This window comes from Juglans microcarpa x Juglans regia, chromosome 8D (genome assembly GCF_004785595.1).
Source record: "Juglans microcarpa x Juglans regia isolate MS1-56 chromosome 8D, Jm3101_v1.0, whole genome shotgun sequence".
Taxonomy (NCBI): Eukaryota; Viridiplantae; Streptophyta; class Magnoliopsida; order Fagales; family Juglandaceae; genus Juglans; species Juglans microcarpa x Juglans regia.
The window spans coordinates 13,777,932-13,802,890 of record NC_054608.1 but is presented as its reverse complement, the minus strand read 5'-3'; the positions used below and the strand labels follow the sequence as shown (position 1 = coordinate 13,802,890).

The following is a 24,959-nucleotide window of genomic DNA, read 5'->3' as shown; positions in this document are numbered from 1 at the left end:
TAAGATAAGAGTATTGTGTATATCATTATACTTTTCAAATAAAAAATTCTATACATTATACTACCATCTCATTTTTATCCTATTAAATAAGATATATTATATTTATTACCATCAAATAATTATTTATTATATATTTTTTTATTATCAAATAGTAATAAATATATCATATACTAAAAATAAGATTGAGAGTATAGTATATATCATTAATATTTTCTTCTTTTGTTTTTTCTCCCTCAACTTTTGTATTAGTTCACTGCCTCTTGTATGCCACCGAATCCCTTCCTCTTGAGTTTTGTCGTTGACTCCACTGAGGTATTTGAATATCCCTCACACTTTCCCTTAGCAAAATTCATACCTTTTTTATTTTGGTTTTTATTTTTTCCTGATTGTCAAATATGCAGAGTTTCATGGGTGCCATTGAAATTTACAACGCCTCCTCTCTCTGTTTGATCAAGCGCAACACCGGTTCTGAACAATTTGTTGCGCCTCAATTGCACAGACCCATTTGTTCAATTGAAGGGAAACGCACATGGGTCTTTGCTATGACCTCCACTGTTCCTTCAGTACAACACGTCGATGAGGGTCAGCAGCGCTTGACCGGTGACTCCTTCATTCGACCCCATTTGAGGAAGTTATCTCCTTATCAGCCCATTTTGCCTTTCGAGGTATTTAAATCAAACCCATTTTCCTTTTTCCTGTTTCTTGAGTATCCCATTTGTGTTGTCTGTTTTTGCTCATTTCTGCTGCGTCCATAAAATGGCTATGTTTTTGTTATGAATTCATTTGTCAGCCACTTCAGTGTCGTTCGGGTTTAAGAACGAGCTAGATTGATAGTTCATTACTAGAAGATGAGAACCCCACTACTTGCTTCTTTTTTCTATTATTTGTTCCCCGAATTTCATGAATCCACGGGCAAGTATCTTTCCAAGCTAACTCCTACCACAATCCATGATCTTGTTTACGTGTGTGTGTATGTCTCACGCTGCCTGTGAAGACTGAGAATGAATATTTAAGTATTTTGGTTTCTATGTCACTGGTGCCTTGGGGGCAAGACCTTGAGGGGGAGGAGATTGTCACGGGTGAGGGTAATGATATTAACGGCTGGAAATGAGGAAGGAAAGGAAAGGAAAGATGCGGTGTGTTTTGAGGTTTAATGAAACGGTGTGCTTCATCTTAGTGAGGATGGGAAGAGTGCGTTTTATGTGTAGTGGCTTGAGTTTTGTACACTTAGTGATACGGTGCATTTTAGACTAATTGTAAGAACAGAACCTTTGAATTGTTCAGTAAAGGATCATCTGTGAATTGTGTAGACTTGTGTGGGAGGTTGGGAGTTCCTCAAAAATTCCCTGCAAGATTTTCATTTGCATTCGTGAATGAATCTTGTTCATCTTGGCTATCTGTTTTCATGTTCTTTGGTTTGATTTTACTTTCTTTTCATTACTGAGTTGTGGAGGGTTGAAGTCAGTACTTGACAATTGGTATCAGAGAGGCGATCCTCTCATGGCAGAAGGGCCACATGCTGCTGCTTTGAAGTTGCACCAAGAAGGCTTGTAGAGGCATCAAGAAGCTGCATAGAAGCAGTTGGACGACCCGCAGCAGGCCATTTATGGAATCATTGAAAGGTTAGATCAACTAACAGATATGATCAAGGCTTTAGTTGAATCTAGACAAGTTAATTCTATTCAAGAAGAGTCTCGGGAACCTAGAGAAGAGGGTTGTGAGGAGAGGGGTTTTATACCTAGGGGGGTGCACTTGGATTTTCCCCATTTTGATGAGAACAATCATGTTGGGTGGATTTTTAAGGTTAGTCAATATTTTGAGTTTCATCATATACCTTCCAACCAGAGCCTTTTAATGGTCTCTTATCATATAGAAGGGAAGGCCTTGGTTTGGTATCAGGATGCCTTAGGTTGTGGTCAATAGATTTGGGCCAACAGCCCTATGGAGGCCTTGGTTTGGTATCAAGGCCCAGTTTGAAGGACAATCAAATAGATTGAAATGGTTGTCTGAATGGCACAAATTCAGTTGCTTCTTGAGTGGGTTGAAGGATTAGATTCGACTTGTTTGAATGCTCAATCCAATCAACCTAAGTGCAGCCGTTGGATTAGCAAAAATCCAGGAACAATATATTTTGGCTTTGTTAGAGGACATGGTTGTAATTAGTGTAACTTATGAGGGTATAATTGTCATTTGTATGTAGTATGTATATGTTGTTGAACATCAATGAATAATAAGAAGTATTATCTCTATGTTTGACTACATGGTATCAGAGAGTTGAGTGGTCGGTTGGTGGTGGTTATGTGACGGAGCTAGTGGTGGTTAGTGTGGTATCATCATCGTTGTCTGTGCACTCTGGTGGTTTTTCCTCTTTGTCGTTGGCGGCCGGTAGATTTTTTCAAGGTGTTTCCAGTGCTCTTTAGGTGTCGTCTCCGGTATTGGGCACTAGAATCGAGCTCGTCGTCGTTCTATATGCACCCCACCAAGTTTCCCGTTGTCATCGACTGTCAGGAGGTCTGTTTGTTGCCGGCGACGTCGAAGTCTCGGGGTGTTTGGTTGTAGGTATCAACTATCCAATTCTCGAGTGCGTATGCCCCTAACCTGGAGTAAGAGCTTATTCCTATTCGGAATAATACCCGTTTGGTAACGAGAATACTGTAAACCTAGCTTCACTTATTATTGTTTAGGATAATTTATTCCCTGTTTAAGGTTAGTTTTGAAGCCGGTACCGGCACTACCCAAAACATATCTGATATAGTCCGATTCAGACCCAATACAGGTCGGTTCAGGCCCGATACATCCGGGTTCAAACCCGAAACAACCCTGTTCAGACCCGATACAAGCCGATTCTGAGCTGATACATGCCTGTTTCAACTTGTACAGGCTGATTCCACCCCATACAAATCCGAAATTTGGGTACTTAAGCTAGATTTCTACTTTTCCAGATTGTGTTTCTCGGTTTTTCATTTAGGGGTGGGCAACGGGGCCCTGCACCCCGCTGCCCTGCCCCCGTCCGCCCCACCCCTGAATGGTGGGGCTGGCAACCCTGCTCCGTCCATGCAGGGGAGGGCCCCCCCGCCCCGCATCTAGTGCCCCTAGCGGGGGCGGGTTGCGGGGAGGGCCCAGCCCTGCCCCGCCCCACCCCCGCTTACATTTATATATATATATTTATATATGTAAACATAAATATATATTTGTATTTTATAAATTGTGTATATATAAATATATATTATAATTTGTTAGACTTATTCACAAAATATGCACTGGCAAATTTAAAAACTACATAGTTTAAAAACTAATACACTATAATTTACACAAAATATGTATTAGCAAATTTAAAAATTACATAGTTTTTAAATTATAGTTATATTTACAAAATTTAAATTTATAATTTGGGTATAAAAATGTATTTTTAATTACTTTTGGACTTAGAAATAATTTTTAAACCAAGTAAAATGTAGTGTTTTTTCTAAGTAGATGGAGGTGGGGCGGATTGGGAATCCATCCCGCACCCTGCCCACCTGGGCGGGGGACGGGGGTGAAAACCCCACCCCCCGCCCTGTAGGGGGCGGGTAGCACCCCTATTTTCATCCATATTTCATATTCTGTGTGGATTCTTTGTCTCCAAGTTGAGTTGTGATTTTTTTCTCCATGGCAATTAAATTTGAGTCATTGTCTCTAGCACCAAACTTTAATATGCCTATGACTTCAGTGAAGTTGAATGGAAAAAACTATATGTTGTGGTCAAAATCTGTTGAAATGTTTTTTAAAGGCAAGGGTTTCGTACCCACTTGGTTGATCCAATGCTTGACTCAACTAGTTCTATGTTTGCTCAATGGGAGCAAGAAGATGCTCAAATCTTGTCACTGATGTTGACTAGTATTGAGCCTAATATTTGCACTAGCTTAATACATTTTGACATCGCTCAAGAGGTGTGGAGGCATCTCAAACAGATGTATTCAGGTGCTGGGAACATAACTAGTATTTATTGTTACAGAGATGCTTTCTATATCTAGATAGTATAGCAGTAAATAGACTCTTTGTGTACAGTAAATAGACTTAATGTGTAAATAGCAGCTAACGTGTATAGTAAGGCTAGCTGTTGGAATGAGTGCTCGGTTGTAACCCTTGTCTATATAAATGAAGGAAAACAATGGAAAGAGGTATTCAAACCAATCTTGACATGGTATCAGAGCCACTAACCTGATATTCATCTCTGTGGTTTAAATCCTTCATGTGCGATAGGAGGAATTTTTTTTTCCTCTGTTTCTGCAAGATTTTCTTGCTCTCGGTTGTTCTTGGTTGTGGAGTTGGAACTATCTGTGGTGGTTCTCGGTTGTTTCGGTTGTTCTCGGTGGTGGGTTCGTATCTTTGGTGTCTGTCGGCACTGTCTGTGGGTGGCTGTGTGGCTGACGGCACCGTCTGTGGCCATCGGTGTTGTCTGTGGGTGGCTGAGTGACCATCAGTCATTTCTGTTGTGGTTTGGTTTGCCGTTTGTTTCCTGGCAAGTTCTTCTCTTTCGCGGTGCTTGTTTTGTGGTGGCTGGGTCGCTGTGGGACCGTCGACTCTCTCTGTGGCAGACGGCAATTTCTGTGGCGGTTGCGAGGTGCTCGGCTTCCTCTGGTTGACGTCGGTGCGGGGTGCACCTTCTTCTCTGCGTGATATCGGGCCTATCGGTTTGCCGATTCATTTGTGCGGGTGTCTCCTTTGGTGAGTATCGAAATTTTTTGGGTGAAATTTTTTGCTTTCTATACGTGGGAATTTCAGTTGTTTGGGCTGGCCTTTTTATTTTGGGAGTAGACTTATTACCGTGACTTTGGGCCTTTATCAGTTTTGGTTTATTTTGGTCCTAATTTAAGTCAGGCTTGCAGCTTATTTGATTGACTACTTAGAGCATATTTTTCTAAGTGCTTTTCATCATGTCTATAAAAGAATTATCAAATCATATTGATAATTCTGCTAAAATTCCCACTGATGAAAAAGAATTTGTTTAATGGGAGGTCAAGAATGCCAAGGTAATCTCTTGGCTATTGGGGATGATTGAGTCTCACCTTGTGACCAATTTTCGATGTTTTACTACGGCTCAGGCTATGTGGGATTATCTTCACCGCATTTACCACCAAGATCATAGTGCTCGGAAGTTTCAATTAGAATTGGAAATTAGTAATTATGGTCAAGGCAATTTACCTATCGCACAATTTTATTCTAGTTTTATTAACATTTGGTGCGAGTATTTTGCCATTGTTCATGCTAAGGTTCCCACTATAGCACTTGCGGCTCTTCAAGCAGTTCATGTTGAGAGTCAACTCGATCAGTTTTTAATGAAGCTTCGACCCGAATTTGAGCCTGTTCGAGCTGGTTTGTTGAACCGTAATCCGGTTCCTTCTTTGGATATTTGTTTGGGAGATTTGTTGCGTGAAGAACATCGGTTATCCACTCAAATAGGTATGACTTCTGAGAAGGTCTTTTTTGACACTGTGAATGTAGCCTATGCAGCACAAGGGAGAGGGAGGAACAAGTTGCAATGTTTCAGTTGCAAGGAATTTGGTCATATTGCTCGCAACTGTTCTAAGAAAGTTTGAACTACTGCAAGAAAGAAGGTCATCTCATCAAAGATTGTCGAGTACGGCCTCAGAATCGCCAATCCCAAGCTTTTTAGGCTACTGTACAGTCTTCTTCTTCATCTTCTGCGCCGCCTATTGTAAGCTCTGATTCATCTGTTCTCACACCAGCAATAGTTCAACAAATGATTGTGTATGCTTTTACGGCTTTAGGCCTGCAAGGTACAGGTACTAACTCAACTTCTTGGATTGTTGATTCGGGCGCTTCTAATCATATGACTGGTAATATGACGGGTCTCCATGGTGTTCGTAAGTATAGAGGCGCGCAAAATATTCAGATCGCTGATGGCAATACTCTTCCTATTATTGCTGTTGGTAATTTGGGCTCTTCATTTCGCGATGTTTTTGTTTCTCCTGGATTGTCTACCAATTTGATTTCTGTTGGACAATTGGTAGATAATAATTATGATATTCATTTTTCTCGTGGTGGTTGTCTTGTGCAGGGTCAGGTGTCGGGGACGGTGATCGCGAAGGGGCCTAAAATAGGACGTTTATTTCCCTTACAGTTTTCTATTCCTCATGTTGTTTCCCTTGCTTGTATGGCTACTGCCAATACTAATGAAGTCTGGCATAAGAAATTAGGTTATCTTAATTCTGTTGTCTTGACTCATCTTATGAAACATGGTTTTTGGGCAATAAAGATTCATTTTCTTCTTCTCCTGTATCTTTTGATTGTGCTACTTGTCGTCTTGGTAAAAGTAAAATTTTACCTTTTCCTGCGTATGGTAGTCGTGCTTCTAACTGTTTTTGAGATCGTGCATACTGACGTTTGGGGTGTGAGTCCTGTTATTTCTCATGGCCAGTATCGTTATTTTGTGACGTTTATCGATGATTATAGTCGATTCACCTGGATATATTTTCTCCGTTCTAAAGCTGACGTATTTTCTGTCTTTCAAAAATTTATTGCGCTTGTTGAGACATAGTTCAGTACTTGTATCAAAACTTTACGCTCCGACTCAGGGGGAGAGTTCATGTCTCATTCTTTTCAAGCTTTTCTTCAGCAAAAGGGGATCATTTCTCAGCGTTCTTGTCCTAATACTCCTCAACAAAATGGAGTCGCTAAGCGTAAAAATCGTCATCTCTTAGATGTCGTCCGTACTTTATTGATTGATTCTTCTGTACCTTCTAAGTTCTGGGTAGAAGCTTTATCTACTGCTGTCTATTTGATCAATCGTTTGCCTACTACTACTCTAGATTATGATTCTCCATATTTTCGATTATTTGGCATATCTCTTGAGTATCAATCCTTTCATACATTTGGGTGTGTTTGTTTTGTTCATCTGCCACCTGTTGAGCGTCACAAGCTTGCTGCACAGTCTGTCACATGTGCCTTTATGGGATATAGTCCTACTCAGAAATGATTTGTTTGTTATGATGCTCATGCAAATAAATCCCGAATCTCACGGAATGTGATTTTCTTTGAAAATCAATATTTCTTTCAGTTTCAGGTTATTTCTGATCCTCCTATTACTCTTCTTCCCGTTTTTGATGATGTGTCTTCTTCTATTAAGCGATTTCAACCGGGTATGGTGTATCATCGACGTCTTCCCCCTTCTTCAACGCCCTTTCCAGACATTGATCCGTCATCTGATTCTGCGGTTCCTATACCTCGGCAGTCCACCCGGGTTACACATCCACCAGATAGGTATGGTTTTCCTCACATCTCGCTTACTGCCACTCTCGACACTATTTCTGTTTCTCACTCTTATACCCAGGCATCCACCCAAGTGTGCTGGCAACAGGCCATGCAAGAGGAAATCCAAGCTCTTCAAGACAATCACACTTGGGACCTTATAATTTGTCCCTTTGATGTCAAACCTATTGGTTGTAAATGGGTGTACTCAATCAAGTTTCGAGCTGATGGCTCATTGGACAGATATAAGACTCGTCTTGTGGTTCTTGGGAACCGACTGGAGTATGGTATTGATTATGAAGAAACATTTGCACCTGTTGCCAAAATGACTACTGTGCGAACTATCTTGGCACTTGCCGTGTCGCAAGGGTGGTCTCTCTGGCAGATGGATGTGAAGAATGCTTTTCTACATGGGGATTTGAAGGAAGAAATCTATATGTCCCCCACCTCCCGGCATATTTGCTACACCTTCCTCAGAGGTTTGTCGGCTACGCCGATCCTTGTATGGACTGAAACAAGCTCCGCGTTCATGGTTTGACAAATTTCGCTCTAACCTGCTTGCTTTTCATTTTACTCAGAGTCAGTTTGATTCCTCTCTTTTTCTTCGCAAGACTTCTGCAGGAATTGTATTACTTCTCGTATATGTCGATGACATTGTGATCACTGGCTCCGATACTGAGTTAATTAAGCAATTACAACTTCATCTCAAGGCCTCTTTTCACATGAAAGATCTTGGTCCCTTGCAGTATTTTCTTGGCCTTGAGGTACAGCTTACTCCAACTGGTACGTTACACCAGCACAAATATACGCAGGACGTTATTTCATTGGGTGGTCTCCAATCGGGTAACTCTGTTGTTACTCCCTTGGAGGTAAATCTTAAGCTGCGTCAGGAAGAAGGGGAGCTTTTATAAGATCCATCCTTGTATCGGCAGCTTGTTGGGAGTTTGAACTACTTGACGATTACTCGTCCTGACATTTCTTTTGCTGTACATCAAGTTAGTCAATTTATGCAGGCTCCCCGACATCTTCATTTAGCCGCTGTTCGTCGCATTATCCGATATCTGAAGGGCACCTATACACGCAGACATGCAGGTTGTTCTTTCCTAAAGAATCTTCCTTACAGTTGGTGGGGTATAGTGATATTGATTGGGCCGGATGTGCAGATACTCGTCGCTCTGTTACTGGCTGGTGCATGTTCTTAGGCAATGCACTCATTTCTTGAAAGAGTAAGAAGCAAGGCAGAGTTTCCAAGTCTTCTACTGAGTCTGAGTATCGTGCTATGTCTTCCGCATGCTCTGAGATCACATGGCTTCGTGGGTTATTGGGTGAACTTGGTTTTCCTCAACTACATCCCACTCCTCTTCACGCTGATAATACCAGTGCTATTCAAATCGCTGCTAATCCTATCTTCCATGAGCGTATGAAACATATCGAAGTCGATTGCCATTCTATACGTGAATCATTTGACAAACATGTGATTACACTCCCTCACATTTCCATTGAACGTCAAACTGCAGACATATTCACTAAAGCTCTTTCTCGGCACCAGCATCAATTCTTGGTTGACAAATTGATGCTTCTTGATCCACCAGCATCAATTTGAGGGGGGATGTTACAGAGATGCTTTCTATATCTAGATAGTATAGCAGTAAATAGACTCTTTGTGTACAGTAAATAGACTTAACGTGTATAGTAAGACTAGCTGTTGGAATGAGTGGTCGGTTGTAACCCTTGTCTATATAAATGAACGAAAACAATGGAAAGAGGTATTCAGACCAATCTTGACATTTATGAGTTGTCAGCAATTCTTTGGGTTGGAATAGGGTGCCTTGGGCCGGGAAGAGTATTATTCTCAAGTAATGAGCATATGTGAAGAACCCAAAATGTATCAACCTATCACTTTTGATGTTTCAAGTATGCTACAATAACGTGAAGAGTTTAATGTTGTTCGGTTTCTTGTTGGCTTAAAACCTGAGTATGAGTCGGTGCGTTATCAAATTTTGGCAAGTCTATAATTTTCCTCATTTTCTGATGCGTTCTCCCGACCTTAACAAGCCACATTATTTGGACAAGGATCTCAATTGTCTTCTGATCAAAGTAATGAGAGATCCGCTTTAGTTGCCTCCTATGTTACTCTTGGTGGGTATGGAGGCTAGGGTGGTAGAGGTGCACGTGGGGGACGTGATGCCAGAGGTAATCACACTCGAGGTCGTGAATCTTGTAAGTGCACCCATTGTGGTCGTTCTAACCATTCGGTGGACTATTGTTGGGATCTACATGGTAAATCATCTAGGTCTGCTAATAAGGCCATTTGCCAAGATGCTACATCGCCGTCAACAAACTCCAACCTGACTCTAGAGATGATTAGTATATCGAAGGATGAGTATGATCAGCTTTTGGAGCTCACGAGTGGCTTCATCTTCCATAGCTACTCTTGCCCATTTAGGTACAATGTCCACATGTCTTGTCTTATCTACTCAAGATCCATGAATTATCGATTCAGGAACTAATGGACATCTGATCGGTTTGTCTTATTCCTTATCTAAGTTAGATACTATGACATCTCCAAAGAGTGTGATTGAAGCCTAGGCGGGTTTTATGTAATGTATGAAAGGGTAATTTTGTAAAAGGACTTTCATTTTAATTTAAAGATTTCTGCTGCAAACTCTCTTTTAACTGATAGAGTAGGTTTTTATCTTACACTTGGAACCTTTCATATCCTGGGAAGGAAAGGGAAAAAGTTTTAAAAGGGTCAGTAATTCCTGTCTCATTTCTAAAATTATTTTCTAAAGTCCATAACAAGGACGGGCGTTATTGTATCTCAGTTATGTTGCTTAAGATTATCCTCTATGTTGTTGTTCTCAGTTTATAATAACCTTTTAAAATATGCTTCCATGACCATTTAATGGATGTCATTCAAGATGATATATATATATATATATATTATATAAATTTTAGGTGCTAATATTTCCTATGGTTATAGTTTGGTTTTGTATAATTCTACAACATTTTATTTGCTGGCCATATTCATTCTTAAATATCATTAGATGCATTCATTGTAATTTCTTGTGACAGATTTAGAATGTCAAAATTAGTTTCTTCATCATCTTTGGTTAATCGTACTTTAAGTCACAATCCATTGAGCATCTGTGGTTTTAAAGTGCCATTTAGAGCATGGAACACTCCAAAAAATCCAGTACGACCCTTCTTTGAGTGTCCCAAATACAATACAAAGGTGTAGGCAATCTGCTAATACAACAGAATTCATCCAAGAAGACATTCACTTTTGCTTACAATTTCCCTTATGACATACAAGATCTTGCTAATGGTTCTCTTACTAAAGTTACAGGCATTGGACCTACTAAACTCACTAATTCTATATCCTTGTCTTCTATTCTATACGCTCCTAGTTTTCCTTTTAGTTTGCCGCCCATTAGTAAAATTACTCAAAATCTTCAATGTTCTGTGATCTTTTATCTCTCTGTATGTATCTTTTAGGATCTCAAGATGGGGAAGAAGATTGGTATGGGGCATGAAACTGGTGGTCTATATTACCTTGATGTCAAACAGTCACCCACTTGAGTCTCACATCCTCATTATCACTTGTTTTTGAATGGCATTGCTGCCTTGGACACCCATTTCTTTCTCTTTTGAAACATCAAGTTAGGAATCTTGGAAATATGTCTTCATTTCCTTGTGAAGCATGTCAGCTTAGCAAACACCATCGTGTGTCTTTTGTACCTCAAGTTGATAATCGAACATCTAGTCATTTTGAATTGGTTCACTCTGATATATTGGGACCAATCAACATTGTATCAAACAAGTTTCCGTATTTTGTTATATTTATTGATGACTATTCTCGTAGTTGTTTCTAATGAAGGCATGATCTAAACTTCTTTCCATATTCAAAATCTTTCAGGAAGAAATTAAAACTCCATTTAGACAAAAAGTTCAAGTTTTGTGTTGTGACAATGCTAAAGAATATCAATCTAGTGCCTTTGACACTTACTTAAGTAATAAGGGAATTGTTCATCAAACTTCATGCTCTTATACACCTCACCAGAATGGGGTGGCTGAATGCAAAAATAACTATTTGTTAGATGTAACCCGAGTACTTTTACTGCACATGCATGTTCCTAAATGTTTTTGGAGTGATGATGTTCTTACTGTGTGTCACCTTATTAACTGTATGCCTTCATCAGCTTGACAGTTCCTCTCCCTTCTCCATCTTGTTCCCTTACCCAACCCTTCTCAGTGCCTCCCCTTGTTCCTTTATAGGTGTACTCGTATCGCTTGCGGCCCCCGGCTCCCATGCCTCCACCAACCTTGTCTCCATCATCAGATTGATCTTGAGTTACCTAGTGCTTCAGACTCTCCACCTATTGCTCTCCAAAAAGGTACTCGTTCTTGTGTTACTCAACATCCGATTAGCCAATATGTCTCTTGTCATGTCTTATCTCTATCATTTTCATGTTTTACTTCTCAACTTTCAAAACTTTCTGTTCCTAAGATGGTTTATCTGATCCAGGATGGAGGACAGCTATGAAAAATGAAATGGATGCTCTTCACCATAATGGAACATGGGATCTTGTTCCTCTACCATCTGGTAAACAATCTATTAGCTGTAGATGGGTATATACAATCAAATTCTATTTTGATGGTTCTGTGGAACGTTTGAAAGCCCGCTTAGTTGCTAAGGGTTACACTCAAACTTATGGCATTGATTACGGCGAGACTTTCTCCCCAGTTGCCAAAATTTCTTCCGTTCAAGTATTGATCTCTCTTACTGCTAATTTGGATTGACCCTTATTTTAGTTGGATGTTAAAAATGTATTCCTACATGGCAACTTAAATGAGGAAGTGTATATGGAGTAATCATCTGGGTTTGTTGCTCACGAGGAGTGTCGATGTACTATGTGCAAGTTAAAAAATGCATTATATGGTTTGAAGCAATCTCCTCGAACATGGTTTGGGAGGTTTTCTGATGTTTTATTGGCATTTGGTCTTCATAGATGTCAAACAGACCACTTGGTATTTCACCTATATAGTGATGTAGGTCATATCTTGTTGGTTGTATATGTGGATGATATTGTAATTACTGGGAGTGACTCAGTTGGAATTGTTAGGCTGAAACAAATTTACATGATTAGTTTCAGACAAAAGACTTGGGCAAACTTAGATACTTTCTTGGAATTGAAGTCGGTAGATCTAAAACAGGTATTAACCTATAAAACATGTATTAACCTATCTCAGAGAAAATATGTATTTGACCTTCTGGAAGAAACTGACATGTTAGGTGCATGGCCTATTGACACTCCTATGGACCCAAATCGTAAACTCTTGAAAGAGGAAGGGAAGTTGTTTGGAGATCCATGTACGTATCAAAGACTTGTTGGGAAATTGAATTATCTTACTATCGTTAGATCTGATATCTCTTATGCAGTGAGTGTAGTGAGCCAATTTCTACAAACGTCCAGGGTCTCACATTGGGATGCTGTAATTCATCTTCTTCGTTATCTTAAGCAAGTTCCTGGCCTTGGATTGTTTTATAGACCAAATGGACATCTTAGAATTGAAGCTTTTTTAGATGCTGATTAGGCAAGATCTCCTTCAGATAGAAGATCTATTACTAGATATTGTACCTTTGTGGGAGGTAACATGGTTACATGGAAGAGTAAGAAGTAAACAGTAGTAGCTCGATCTAGTACAGAAGTTGAATACAGAGCAATGGCTCACACTATTAGTGAGCTGACATGGTTGCAACACTTTCTTCAAGAGATTGGGTTTCCAACTCCTGTCCCTCTTCAGTTATTTTGTGATAATCAAGTTGCAATGCATATTGCGTCTAATCATGTGTTCCATGAGAGGACTAAACACATTGAGATTGATTGTCACTTCATTCAGGCTAAGATACTAAGTGGTGACATTTCTACACCCTTTGTGAAGTCTACTGATCAACTTGCAGATATTTTTACCAAACCATTGTGTTATAGTCGTTTAAAGCTTATTTGATCCAAACTAGGTTTATGTGATATATATGCCCTAGCTTGAGGGGGAGTGTTAGAGGACATGGTTGTAATTAGTGTAACTTATGAGGGTATAATTGTCATTTGTATGTAGTATGTATATGTTGTTGAACATCAATGAATAATAAGAAATATTCTCTCTATGTTCTACTATAGGCTTCAAGGAAGTTTTGGAGACAAAATGGAGTAAGTGTGGAGAGAGGTTCTTTTGAAAGAGCATTAGAGGTGGGGAATAGAATGCAGAGAAATAATGTTCCAACTAAAATGGGTTTCTATTCTCAGATGGACGAAAAGAGAAGGAAACGCCTTTGTTACCATTGTGAAGAGAAGTGGAACCCAACCCATGTTTGTAAAAATCCTAATGTTTACCTGTTGCAATTAGATGAGTTTGTGGAAGGAGAAGAGGAACATGAGTATGGGCCTGAGTCAGTGCATAAATGTGAAGAAGTGCAAAAGAGTGGGGGTGAGGATTTGGAGATATCTATCCATGCTATTTCTGGCTGCCCTAGCAACAATGCCATGAAATTGCTTGGAAATATTGGATCTTTTTCAGTAGAAATTTTATTGGATTCGAGAAGTATTCATAACTTCTTGGATCCCTTAGTGGTGGTGACAACTAAGTTGAGAATTCAAAAGATTCTAGCTTGCAAGTTAAAGTAGCTAATGGGGATAAGATTCTAAGGAATTGTTTGGATTCAGAGATGAGTTGAGATAGTTTGTGAATAGTAAAAAAAAGTTGAATTATTTATTATATTTGGTGTGGAAATTTGAGAAAGTTGTTTTGGGATTTGAAAAAGTTATATTGATTATTATATTTTATGTGAGAATTTGAAAAAAGTTGTAATGATGAAATGAGATGAATTGAGATGAGTTGAGGTGAGTTTTGAATGCAAACGAGGCCTAAGTCAAGAGAGGTGTGAAGAGGTTATCATAATTCAAGGTACTAAATTTGTAGTCCCTTTTCATGTGCTAACTCTTGGGGGATGTGAATAGTGGCTCAAGACATCGGGTCCCATTAATTGGGACTTTACAAATATGTCGATGAAGTTTGTGGTAGAAGGGAGGAGTCTGGGTTTGCAAGGCCTTTATTTTGAGAGCATATTAGTGGAAGTAGGTGGAAAATTTTTGAAGTCGTCTTTTGTGAGGAAACAAGGTTGGCTGTTACAATTGGTGGCAGTAGAAGGGAGCAAAAGGGCTAATGAGGTGCAGTCTGAAGTAGCAACTATGCTTGATGAGTTCTAAGGGGTTTTTGAGGAGCCAGTGGGGCTACCACCACCAAGATCATTTAATCATCAGATTGTCTTGAAAGAAGGAACCTCACCTATGTCAGTGAGGCCCTATAGATATCCCCATTACCAGAAAAGTGAAGTTGAAAAAATTTGCAGGATTTGTTGAAGAATAGAGTCACCAAGCCAAGCCAAAGTCCTTTCTCCTCGCTGTGTTTCATCTAAGTGAGGATAGGAAGAGTGCGTTTTATGTGTAGTGGCTTGCATTTTGTATACTTGAGTGAGTTCCTCGAAATTTCTCTGCGAGATTGTCATTTGCATTCTTGAATGAGTCTTGTTCATCTTGGTTATCTGTTTTCATGTTCTTTGGATTGATTTTACTTTCTTTTTATTACTGAGTTGTGGAGGGTTGAAGTCAGTACTTGACATTCTACCGTATATTCTACTTTAATGGTCTACCATTTAAAATTTGTAAATTTATCACTTGACCTACTTAGGTGAACCATTTTTTCATAAGAAATCATTATGCAGCCCTACTAATTAAGGTGCTTTCATTAAGCTCAAATGAACCTTTGGTGATCTTTGACCATCATAAGCTTTTACCAGATGCTCAAACTTCATGAAGTATTCTCACAAACCCGTTTTCAACAACTACTGAAATTTGACTACGGCAGCCCACCTTAATCCTATGGCCTTAACCCTGTCACCACCCAGTTTAGTTATATATTTGTTTATAATCCACTGCCAGATTTCTGTATTATCTGGCTCGTTGATAACTTAATTGAAAAGGATCTTACTGCAGGTTCTCTACATTTTCCTTTAAGCCAACTGGTTTCTATATAATCAGTTTTGTTGACTGTTCTTGTTTGTTTACTTTTCATAAATGAAAAGAATATGAAAATCAATTTCATATCGTGCTTTTTTATCTGTGATTGGGTTGATCAGTGCTGAGAATGATTTCAAGTTGAGAACGATTTGTATCACTTCTTACGCAACTCAGTGTAAATCCATATTAATTAGTTATTTGATATCTGGATAAATGAAAGGGTTTATTTGGTACAGGTATTATCATCTCGTCTTGGAAGGAAGCCTGAGGATATCATCAAATTAGATGCAAATGAAAACCCCTATGGTCCTCCCCCAGAGGCAAGTCATATTCGCCATTATAATTTCTATGTAATATTAAATATTAAAAAACTAAGTTATTTGATTTGGTTAAAGATTTTAACGAGATATTATTTAGTGTTTAAATATTTGAAGTAAAAAAAGAGTGTGTTTGTTGCAGGCACATTCTGAGTGTTGACACCCTTTGCTATCCTAAATAGAAATTCATTTTTATAGGTTTTCGAAGCTTTGGCCTTGATGAAGTTTCCATACGTCTATCCAGACCCTGAAAGCCGCCGTTTGCGTGCTGCCCTTGCCCAAGATTCAGAACTTGAATCTGAGTATATTCTTGCAGGATGTGGGGCGGATGAGCTCATTGATTTGATTATGAGGTTAGAAATTAATTTTTGTGTGTTGTAATGTTTCCAAATAAATATGCCCTTATTGTCTATCTCCCTAACTTCAGTAACAAACAGTTAGTAATCTTGTGCAAATTTTGTTGATATTCACCATATCCTGCAGATGTGTGCTTGATCCTGGTGACAAGATAGTGGACTGCCCTCCAACCTTTACAATGTATGAATTTGATGCTGCAGTAAATGGTGCATTTGTAATAAAAGGTACAGATAAATTTAGTACTTTCTCCTAGTTTCTTCTACAGTCTTTGCAGTCTCTAATTCATTCTTTCATTAATGTAAATTCTTGTGTTCATCACCAACATAGAGTTCCTAAACATCTGTCATTTCTCTGTCTGCTCTGCTTTTCACTGCCTGCTTTGCTTTTCATTTGCATGTCACATTGTATGTGCATAACCTCCTGCAATTTTATGTCATTCTGCAGTTCCAAGGAAGGCAGATTTTAGCTTGAATGTAGAACAAATAACAGATGTTGTTGAACGGGAGAAACCCAAATGCATATTTTTAACATCTCCCAACAATCCAGATGGGAGGTACCCCTCAATTCCCTTTTCTTCATGTATTTTTGGCATACATAATTGGCTTGAGATCTTTAACTTGCCCCTCCCTTACTGTCCCGTAGTGGGCAGTCTACCAAATTTAGAGAAGATCACTTCATCACCTCTTGAAGACATAAGAAAAGTGAAAAGATCTGTTCATAGTTTGGGTTCTAGTACATGGCTAGATGGTCTATTCTTATAATGTCTGTGTATATTGTTACATTTAGTAAACATGTCTACTTTTAGGGACAATAAATCACTCTTTAAATGTCTTAAGTCTTCTTAACTTAAAGATTCTGACATTGTTTTGGTGTTGAGTTTCAGGATTTTGACTCTATCTTTGGTCTGGTGTGGTTATGCTGATCTAATAAGTCTGCACAATATATGTGAAATTCTTGAACTCTGGATTATTTTCTAGTCATGTAATTTCTACTCTGACATTATATTTCCACACTACCTACTGTATGCAGTATAATTGATGACGAAGTTCTCATGAAAATCCTTGAGCTTCCCATATTCGTTGTGCTGGATGAAGCATACATTGAGTTTTCAGGAATTGAGTCAAAGATGAAATGGGTGAAAAAGCATGAGAATTTAATTGTTCTTCGAACATTTAGCAAAAGGGCTGGTAGGTGAATATTTTTAGTTCCGCTGTAGCACTATGAAAAAGGAAAAAAAAAAGGTGTATATTTTTAGTGCCTTTTCTTTAGAGTTAATTATTTGGGAACTTGCATGTCACCTCATATGGTTCTATTGTGGGAGCATCAATCCTGTTATTGAATTGGTAATTACAAGATCTTTTACTTTGTTATGATCTGTTAATACAAGATCTATTATGTGATACCCCATACTGAATGATAAAGGTGGGTAGTGTATGGGAACCCACATTGCTTGGAAAGGAGAAGTTCTTGCTCTTTAGAATGCTTAAAGAAAAAAGACAAAGGAAGTAGTAGAGAGTTATAGTTCCCCAGTGTACTAATGGGTAAGTTCTTAAAATTGTATTACATTTATCATGAAATATCGACAAAGCAAAGCTCCTTTTTCCACTTTCCTAGCAATAAGGTCCAAACTTGTGTTCCAGTGCCTGGGATTCTTTCTATATAAATAAGTTATGCTAGGGAATTTTACAACCCTAAAGCAAAATGTAGAACAAAGGAAATTTTGTGTAGATGAGATACCCGTTATTGTTCTTTGTCCAATGGATATTGGGAAGGCTAATCACTATGGATGAGTCCATCGACGTATGCAATAGCACATGAACCAAAACTCACAAATACTCTTGTGCCATATGCCTTCTTACTGGTTTAGTTTAATCAAAGATAACTGTCTTGCAACACTCCGATGCCACAAACTTCAGCTTTAATGGCTCCAATTCTAAATTTTTTTATTTGTCATAAGAAATTTATATTAGTTCCTTTTAGAAACGTCCTTCCTCTTTCCTTAATGTGAAATGATCAGAACCTTAAATTGCAAATAAACAACTGATGCAGGTTTAGCTGGACTTCGTGTGGGATATGGAGCATTTCCATTGAGTATTATTGAGTATCTTTGGAGAGCAAAGCAACCTCATAATGTTTCGGTTGCTGCTGAAGTTTCTGCTTGTGCAGCTTTGCAGAATCCCTCATATCTTGAGGTCATTTCCTATCTAACTTATTTGTATTGCCCATACATATCATCAGTTATTGATATTTGTAAGAGAGAAACTGTTATTACTTCCAGTCAATGCCATATCTAATATGAATTAACAATCTCTACCAGAAAGTGAAAGATGCTTTGGTACAAGAAAGGTTGAGGCTTTATAATTTTCTTAAGGAAGTGCCATTTCTCAATCCATATCCCAGCCATTCTAATTTCATTCTTTGTGAGGTTGCATCTGGAATGGATGCTAAGAAGCTAAAGGTGCGTAACTTTTTTGCCTATATCATTACTTTACCATGTAAAAAGAAGTTTCATTCAGGATTCAATATTTCTGCTGTATCTACTCAGATGATCTGGCATAAATGTATTTGACAAGATAGTTGCCTTCCTTTTAAAAATGAACAATGATTTTTCTAGACAACTACATTTAGATTTACTCTGTGATAGGGCAATCTTTGTGACCTCACTTTATGCTGCTATTAGGTTGCAAAATTACACAGTATGTAGTGTTCTACTCAAATCTATGATGATCCATAGGAGCCACCTTGGAAAATAGGGTAAAATATCGATAATGTATCCTCTATTTCAGCTTCATCTCTCAAATTTTCTCTTAATGCCATGGAACCTTACAAAGGCAGGTCCCTTTGGATGACCCTTGGGGAGTAAACTCCAAACCACCCACCAAAAACGTGTATCAGGTAGTTCTGGGAAACAACTAGTTTGGAATCAAATCCAAAATATCTATGTCTACAACTCATTCCAAACCAGCCCTTGACGCTCGGCCGCATCCTGACCGGTTGCTTTGTCTTGCAATCAAATGCATTTTGGTAAACATGTGCCTAGATGATTGATTTCAAGGGACTTTAGAAGAATCAAATTTGGGTTTGCTTGACTGGTCAGCCAGATAACTGCTGAACCAGCTATCCAGTCAGTTTGAGATGTAATTTGGAGAACCAGCTTACAGTTCTACCGGTTGATGGTCCATGAAGATGGTTTTTATTTTTCTATTAAGAATTTTTACAGTGCTTATAAAGGATAATTTATATGGCCATTGCTGCTTGGTATGCTTTGGAACAATTAGAGTGCCAGATAAATAAATGTTCTGATAATCTTTTGATATTACAGGAGGACCTTGCAAAAATGGGCGTAATGATCCGTCACTACAATAACAAAGAACTGAAGGGTTATGTTCGCATGTCTGTTGGGAAGCCTGAGCACACAGATGCCCTGATGAACTGCCTTAGACTCCTGTCCTAGTCCTGAAACTGAGCAGGGTCAACATTTTAGGGAGCAGAATCTGATTAAGAGGTCAAATTCAAATTGTACTTTATGCTAATTAAACCACATTTTAAACAGTTATATGTTCTTTGTTTTGGAATTAAATGATATTTATATTTCAAATTTGATATCTTCTTTTTCTTGTGGAAGGTGAATGGTGCGTTCTTGTTTAATCTAGACAGTTCTCTATGGTTAAAAAAACCTTCTTTGCTAGAGAGACAGAGCGAAAGGCTCAATTATCTTTACATTTGAATTCCAATTTTATATGGTTGTTTTTCTTTGCTTCTTCATAAAAGGATACTTATCACCCCCTAGCCCTAGATCTTATTGTTAGGATTGGATATCTGTTGGGAGACATGGGTCTGGGATTTATCGAGGTAAAAATATGTTGTGTTTGCACGGTCTCTGGAATTTCTTGTCATAAAAAATGATTGGAGTTTTTTGGGATTTAAGCCCATGGGCCTATAATTCTGGACCGATTTGGGTTATTATTTTGGACTAGTTTTGGTCCAACCTTGCAGATTGGCTGCCAGCATAGGGATTGAGTGGAGATTTTTGGGTAAAGCATTGTTTTTAGGCTCAAGAAAGCAGTAGGAAATGCCCTGGCCGAACCCCTGAGTTGACTACCCATCCTAATTCAATTAGGATAAGTCAAGAGACTCTACAAGTCTCTGCTTGCTTGGACTCCAAGATACGTCAGGAAACACCTAGAGAAGTGGCTAGCCAGTAAAGATCCAAGAAAACCCCCAATTCATTAGGAATCTTAATCCTAGACAGATTAGGACCCTATCACCACATATATTGTGATACCCCATACTAACTAACTAATGAATGTAGGTGATGTATGAGATCCCACATTTCTTGAGAAGGAGAAATTCTTGCTCTTTATAATGATTCCTATTGTACTATTGACTAGTCCTTTTAGAGTATGGCCCATATGTGGCTTGGGCCTTACCTCGGGGCGTTACAAAGGGTATAAGAGTTTATCCCAACCAGAAGTGTGGGACATGATCCGTGCCACCTATGATGGAATGGCTGTTTGGGAGGGAAGTTCTAGCTCTTTATAATGGCCTATTGAGAACATCAGGAATTTAAGGGGGGAGATTTTGATACCTCCATACTAATTGATAAGTGTAGAATCCTTAGGGTTGGCTTGAGTGGTAAAGGCCTTAGTCTTGGTGGTATGCTCCCTCAAGGTCTAAGGTTCGAATCCTCTTGGGTGAAAACATTTCCTAAGGGCCATCGGACCGGGGGATTTTTCCCTTGAATTACCCGAGGTGCACTTGTAGGGAACTCCTTGTCGAGGGCTTGTGCACCCTCGGGATTAGTCGGGACGCTGTGTCCTGGACACCAGGTGCCAATAAAAGAAAAAAACAAATCCATGAAGGATTGAACTACACACTAGCTGAATCCCAACACTTTACAGAAACAAAATTCCAGCGACAAAAACACCTCTCCTGCCACCCCTCTTGTTAGTTGTTCCAAAGAATTTCAAATAAACTAGGAAAACCACTGCTGCCACACACCCAGAACAATTAGGAGTCCTAATCCTAAACAAAAAACTGTGTCACCCAACTTCCTTGTCTATCTCCAGTTCTCCACCATGAAGAACTCCAAGAAAGTAAAAAATTAAAATACTCACTTCTAGTGTAAGTACCACATACCTATGGCAGCTTTCCAGCATTAGCTTGAATTTAGATTCATGAAACTCACCCAGTTGTGAACTGTCAGGTTAGACCAGAACACTTCAAGCTGCCATAAGCTTACTGCTGCCGCGTCCTAGGTAAGTAAAATATGATCATGCCCTTATTCGAGTTTGGTAAGTGCGTACGATTTATGTCCTTTGACATGTATCTTTTCTAAGTTTTGAGAGTAACTACGGACATGCCCTTCAAATGCATCCTTTCAAAATGTTATTATGTTCACATGTTTTTATAAATGAAATGCTCATTTGAAAAATCATGTCTTTTAAGATTATTATGTGTAAAGCCTATTATTTGATAGCCCCCTTTTATGTGTCCCAGCATGTGAATGTTAACGGATTTAATTGTATGCTTGTACCATGCCGTGATATGTATTACTAGTATTATTATCATTGAATGAGTGGCAGAAAGGAAAGGAAAATGAATGAAAAAATAAAAGAAAAGGAAAGTGATTGATGACGGATTATTGATCACGTATTAGCGGTAAATGATGACAGATGGCGGGGCGAATGGCAATGCCAAAATGTCAATGGTTCACTAGTTGTGCGCTTAGTGATGTTCTTCTCCTTTTGACAAGATTTCATCACGATTGCCAACCCATGCGCATAGGGGGGAATTGATTGAATGATTGATAAATGCTCAAGTTATGTTTGATGATCTAAAGGAAAAGACTAAAGAAGTTATGATACGTTTACTTACTGAGAATTAGACTCATTGTTTTATTTTTACAAGTTTAACCATCCCAGGTAATGATCAATGTGATGATGAAGCTGCAAGAGAAAACTTGGCTCACGGAGAAGAGACAGAGGGCTAGACATTGGCTCAGGAAGGTCGTGTTACATTGCTAATCTTTTTTCATGGTGAAGGTTTTGTAAAATATTGCTTAGCGCTAGCTGTCTATGTATATCATCTTTATGCATGTATGTATATAGGCTTGGCAAAAGAGAGCTCATCTTTTTATACACATGAATGTCTATTTATAACATAACATTTTGATGCACACTTGATATCATATTAACATATGTATTTGCTAGGCCATGTCATATATTTAAGGTTAAGTACTAAAATAGTCCCTGGTTTTTTACGTTCTAATCTTTTCTAGTTGTTAAATACTGCTTAGCACGAGCTGTGAATGCAAGTGATCTAGTTTCTTTTTACCAACAAGAATGCCTGTTTGTGCCATCTCTATGCAGGCTTGATATGGCGTTAATTTTGCTGGCCCCTGCTCTATAAATTTATTGGCTTTAGTTTTGTTGACAAGGCATTTTGTCCCAATTCAATTCGTCCTCACTCTGCCTCACATCTGGGTTTGTCTTTATCAAGCAATCCCATATGTAAATCAACTTCAACTACCCATATGATTTTTTTTTTTTTTTAAGCTTTTGGATTTAGCGCAATTTTCTTCAGCTACCCCATATGAATTTGAGCCAAGTGAAAATAATCCATTATTTGTGTCAAATTCATTAACAAATCTCTCCTACTTGTCACCCATATTGCATGAGATGAAACCCCAAGCGGGTTGGCCCAAGTGGTGAAGGCCCTTGGTCTTGGGATGTCACTCCCTTCAAGGTCCAAGGCTAAATTCTTCATGGGTGCAAACAATTTTTTAGGGCCTCACCCGCTGATGAAAAGTCAGCGATTTAACCAGTTTCGTGTAGAGAAACTTTCGAGGGTGCTGTACACGAGACCGAGATTTACTCTGCAAAGGTTTACTCTATCTATTGCATGAGATGCCACAGAAAATTCAATCTCTTTATTTCAGCCTATAGGGCTTAAATTTATATGTCAAAGTAAAAGGTCGGATCTATTTTTTTTTTTTTTTTTTTTTTGCCTCAATTTTAATATCTAGCCGCCACACCTACGGTTGCTCTCATTTATGCTCATAATACAAAGTGATTATGCCTCATAAGAATACTTTCTTCTACATTCCCCATTGCTTTCTCATGGAGTGCTTAAGTATCACGTATTCTTTTCCATTGATGCGATAAAAGTCATACTTTACGCTATGAAGCTAAAGAATTCCATTCCCAATGACTCATGCAACTACTTTCCAGAATCTTTTTTAATGGAAAGTGATCTTGCAAGTCGGTTGAGCATTAAACAAAGATATCTTGCAAATGATTGTCATAATCATCAATATATTTTCAAGTTTTTGTGAGAATTTTAAGGCTTCAAATGCTATACGGCCATTTCGTGTATCTATCTCTCTCCTACCTGAAAGAAATTTTTCTAGGTGGTAGAAGATCTCAATCTCAACATAACTGTCATAACTGATATATATTCCACAAAGGAAATGGTGTTTCATACAGGCTTCCCATTGTGCAGAGGAAAATCATCATCTTCTTCCTCCATGAATATCAATGAACCCGTCAAGTTATTTTCTTCCCTAATCAGCGATATCGAGAGGCTAAAAACATCACTAGCTGGAGATTCCATAACCCTCAAATGGTGCTCTGAAGCCATTAATCTCCTGAGGAAGATGCACTCTCATTTTCTTCTGTTTTTTGAGAAATATCACTTACCCGTTTTGTGGTATGGTACAGATATCTTGGAGGAGTACATGAAAGAGACATTAGATCTCCTTGATTTATGCAACTCTCTAAAATCAGCCATTTCTGGGATGCAAAGATACAGGCTAATGATTGAGTTTGCTGCAGGAAAGTTGCGAAATGGTGGGAATATTTCAGATGCAACTACCAAGATCACTGAGATTGAGAGATTAGTAAGTGAGAGTAAGAAGATTTATGGAGTTGAGAAGTGGAAAGATATGAATTTGTTCAAGACTGAAATGCCTAAAACTAAAAGCAAGGATAGCACCATCTGTTTTATCTATGCCATTAAAAGCAGCATGAGATTGGTAGGCATGCTGCTTTTTTCTGCACTGCTCTATCCAATTTCAATTACAATGGATAAGGAAGTTTACAGGAGGGTGTCTCCTCAGCTAAAATCATTCTCAGTTTCAATTGGGAAGCTTGTGGGTTGCTTCTTGAAGGTACTTGAGGGGGTCAAAGACAAATCAATGCCAATTTTGGTTGAGAATAAGGTTATAGAGAAGGCAGTTTTGGATATTAAAGCTCAGGTTTTGAAGGGAAAAGCTGTGGATCAAGAGAAGCTTATCAATTTGCTGAAGCAAAGCTCTCTGGTTCTCAAAGAACGCATGGAGATGTTTGAATCTGTAGTGGATGAGCTGTTTGAAGAGGTTGTCAATGGAAGGAATAAGGTGCTGGCTATGGTTGATGTTAATTAGTGAGATTAGATCTTCTGCTAGTGTATTTTGATAAAACGATGAATAAGAAGAGCTTATGAAATATTGTACATTCTTGCAAGATAATTATTATAAGATATATATATATATATATATATATATATATACACACATAATTTGCTTTAATATTTTGAGGGTTTGAGACAATACAGAATTGGGTTGCTATACAGTTACCCACAACAGTAAAAACCTATGCGAAGCACAACAATGCATGGAAACTACGCGCGCCAACGACTACTGTATTTGTCGGAAGGAAAATTTAGTTGATGGTGCTGTTGGAGCCAAATACCAAGGGAATTTAGGAAAGATGCGTTGATGGTGGAGATGATAGAGAGTCACATTTCTAAAGTTCAAATTTCTTAAAGAGAAAAGATATTTACAATCATGAATTGTGCAACTGCTGTGTAATTGCTTTAAAAAAATGAATAAATGATAGAATCTACATGAAAAAATTAATTTCTTAATAATGGACCTCATTTTTTCAAAACGATTACGCAGTATTTACACACTTCA

The 24,959-nt window shown here is 38.5% G+C and overlaps 2 protein-coding genes across 6 annotated transcripts; both read left to right on the top strand.

Annotated features, from left to right (window-relative positions):
- The first annotated feature begins 209 nt into the window (after nucleotides 1-209).
- On the top strand, nucleotides 210-19,742 carry LOC121242933 (histidinol-phosphate aminotransferase, chloroplastic-like). 5 transcript variants are annotated; one of them, XM_041140945.1, is made up of 10 exons: nucleotides 210-312; nucleotides 402-665; nucleotides 15,566-15,649; nucleotides 15,845-15,999; nucleotides 16,130-16,227; nucleotides 16,448-16,556; nucleotides 17,033-17,190; nucleotides 18,053-18,195; nucleotides 18,321-18,461; nucleotides 19,326-19,742. In XM_041140945.1, exons 1-10 carry the CDS (start codon nucleotides 265-267, stop codon nucleotides 19,455-19,457), a joined length of 1,332 nt encoding a protein of 443 aa, XP_040996879.1. In that variant the 5' UTR covers nucleotides 210-264; the 3' UTR covers nucleotides 19,458-19,742. The 5 variants fall into 5 exon arrangements, with proteins under 5 accessions (XP_040996879.1, XP_040996881.1, XP_040996883.1 ...); XM_041140947.1 differs by lacking the exons at nucleotides 210-312; nucleotides 402-665 and adding an exon at nucleotides 10,744-10,867; XM_041140949.1 differs by lacking the exons at nucleotides 210-312; nucleotides 402-665 and adding an exon at nucleotides 11,524-11,648 and having other exon boundaries at nucleotides 15,789-15,999.
- A 3,232-nt stretch (nucleotides 19,743-22,974) lies between these two features.
- On the top strand, nucleotides 22,975-24,489 carry LOC121241932 (protein BPS1, chloroplastic-like). Its single transcript, XM_041139792.1, has one exon. The coding sequence runs from the start codon at nucleotides 23,475-23,477 to the stop codon at nucleotides 24,426-24,428; it is 954 nt and encodes a 317-aa protein (XP_040995726.1). The 5' UTR covers nucleotides 22,975-23,474; the 3' UTR covers nucleotides 24,429-24,489.
- The last annotated feature ends 470 nt before the right edge of the window (nucleotides 24,490-24,959 follow it).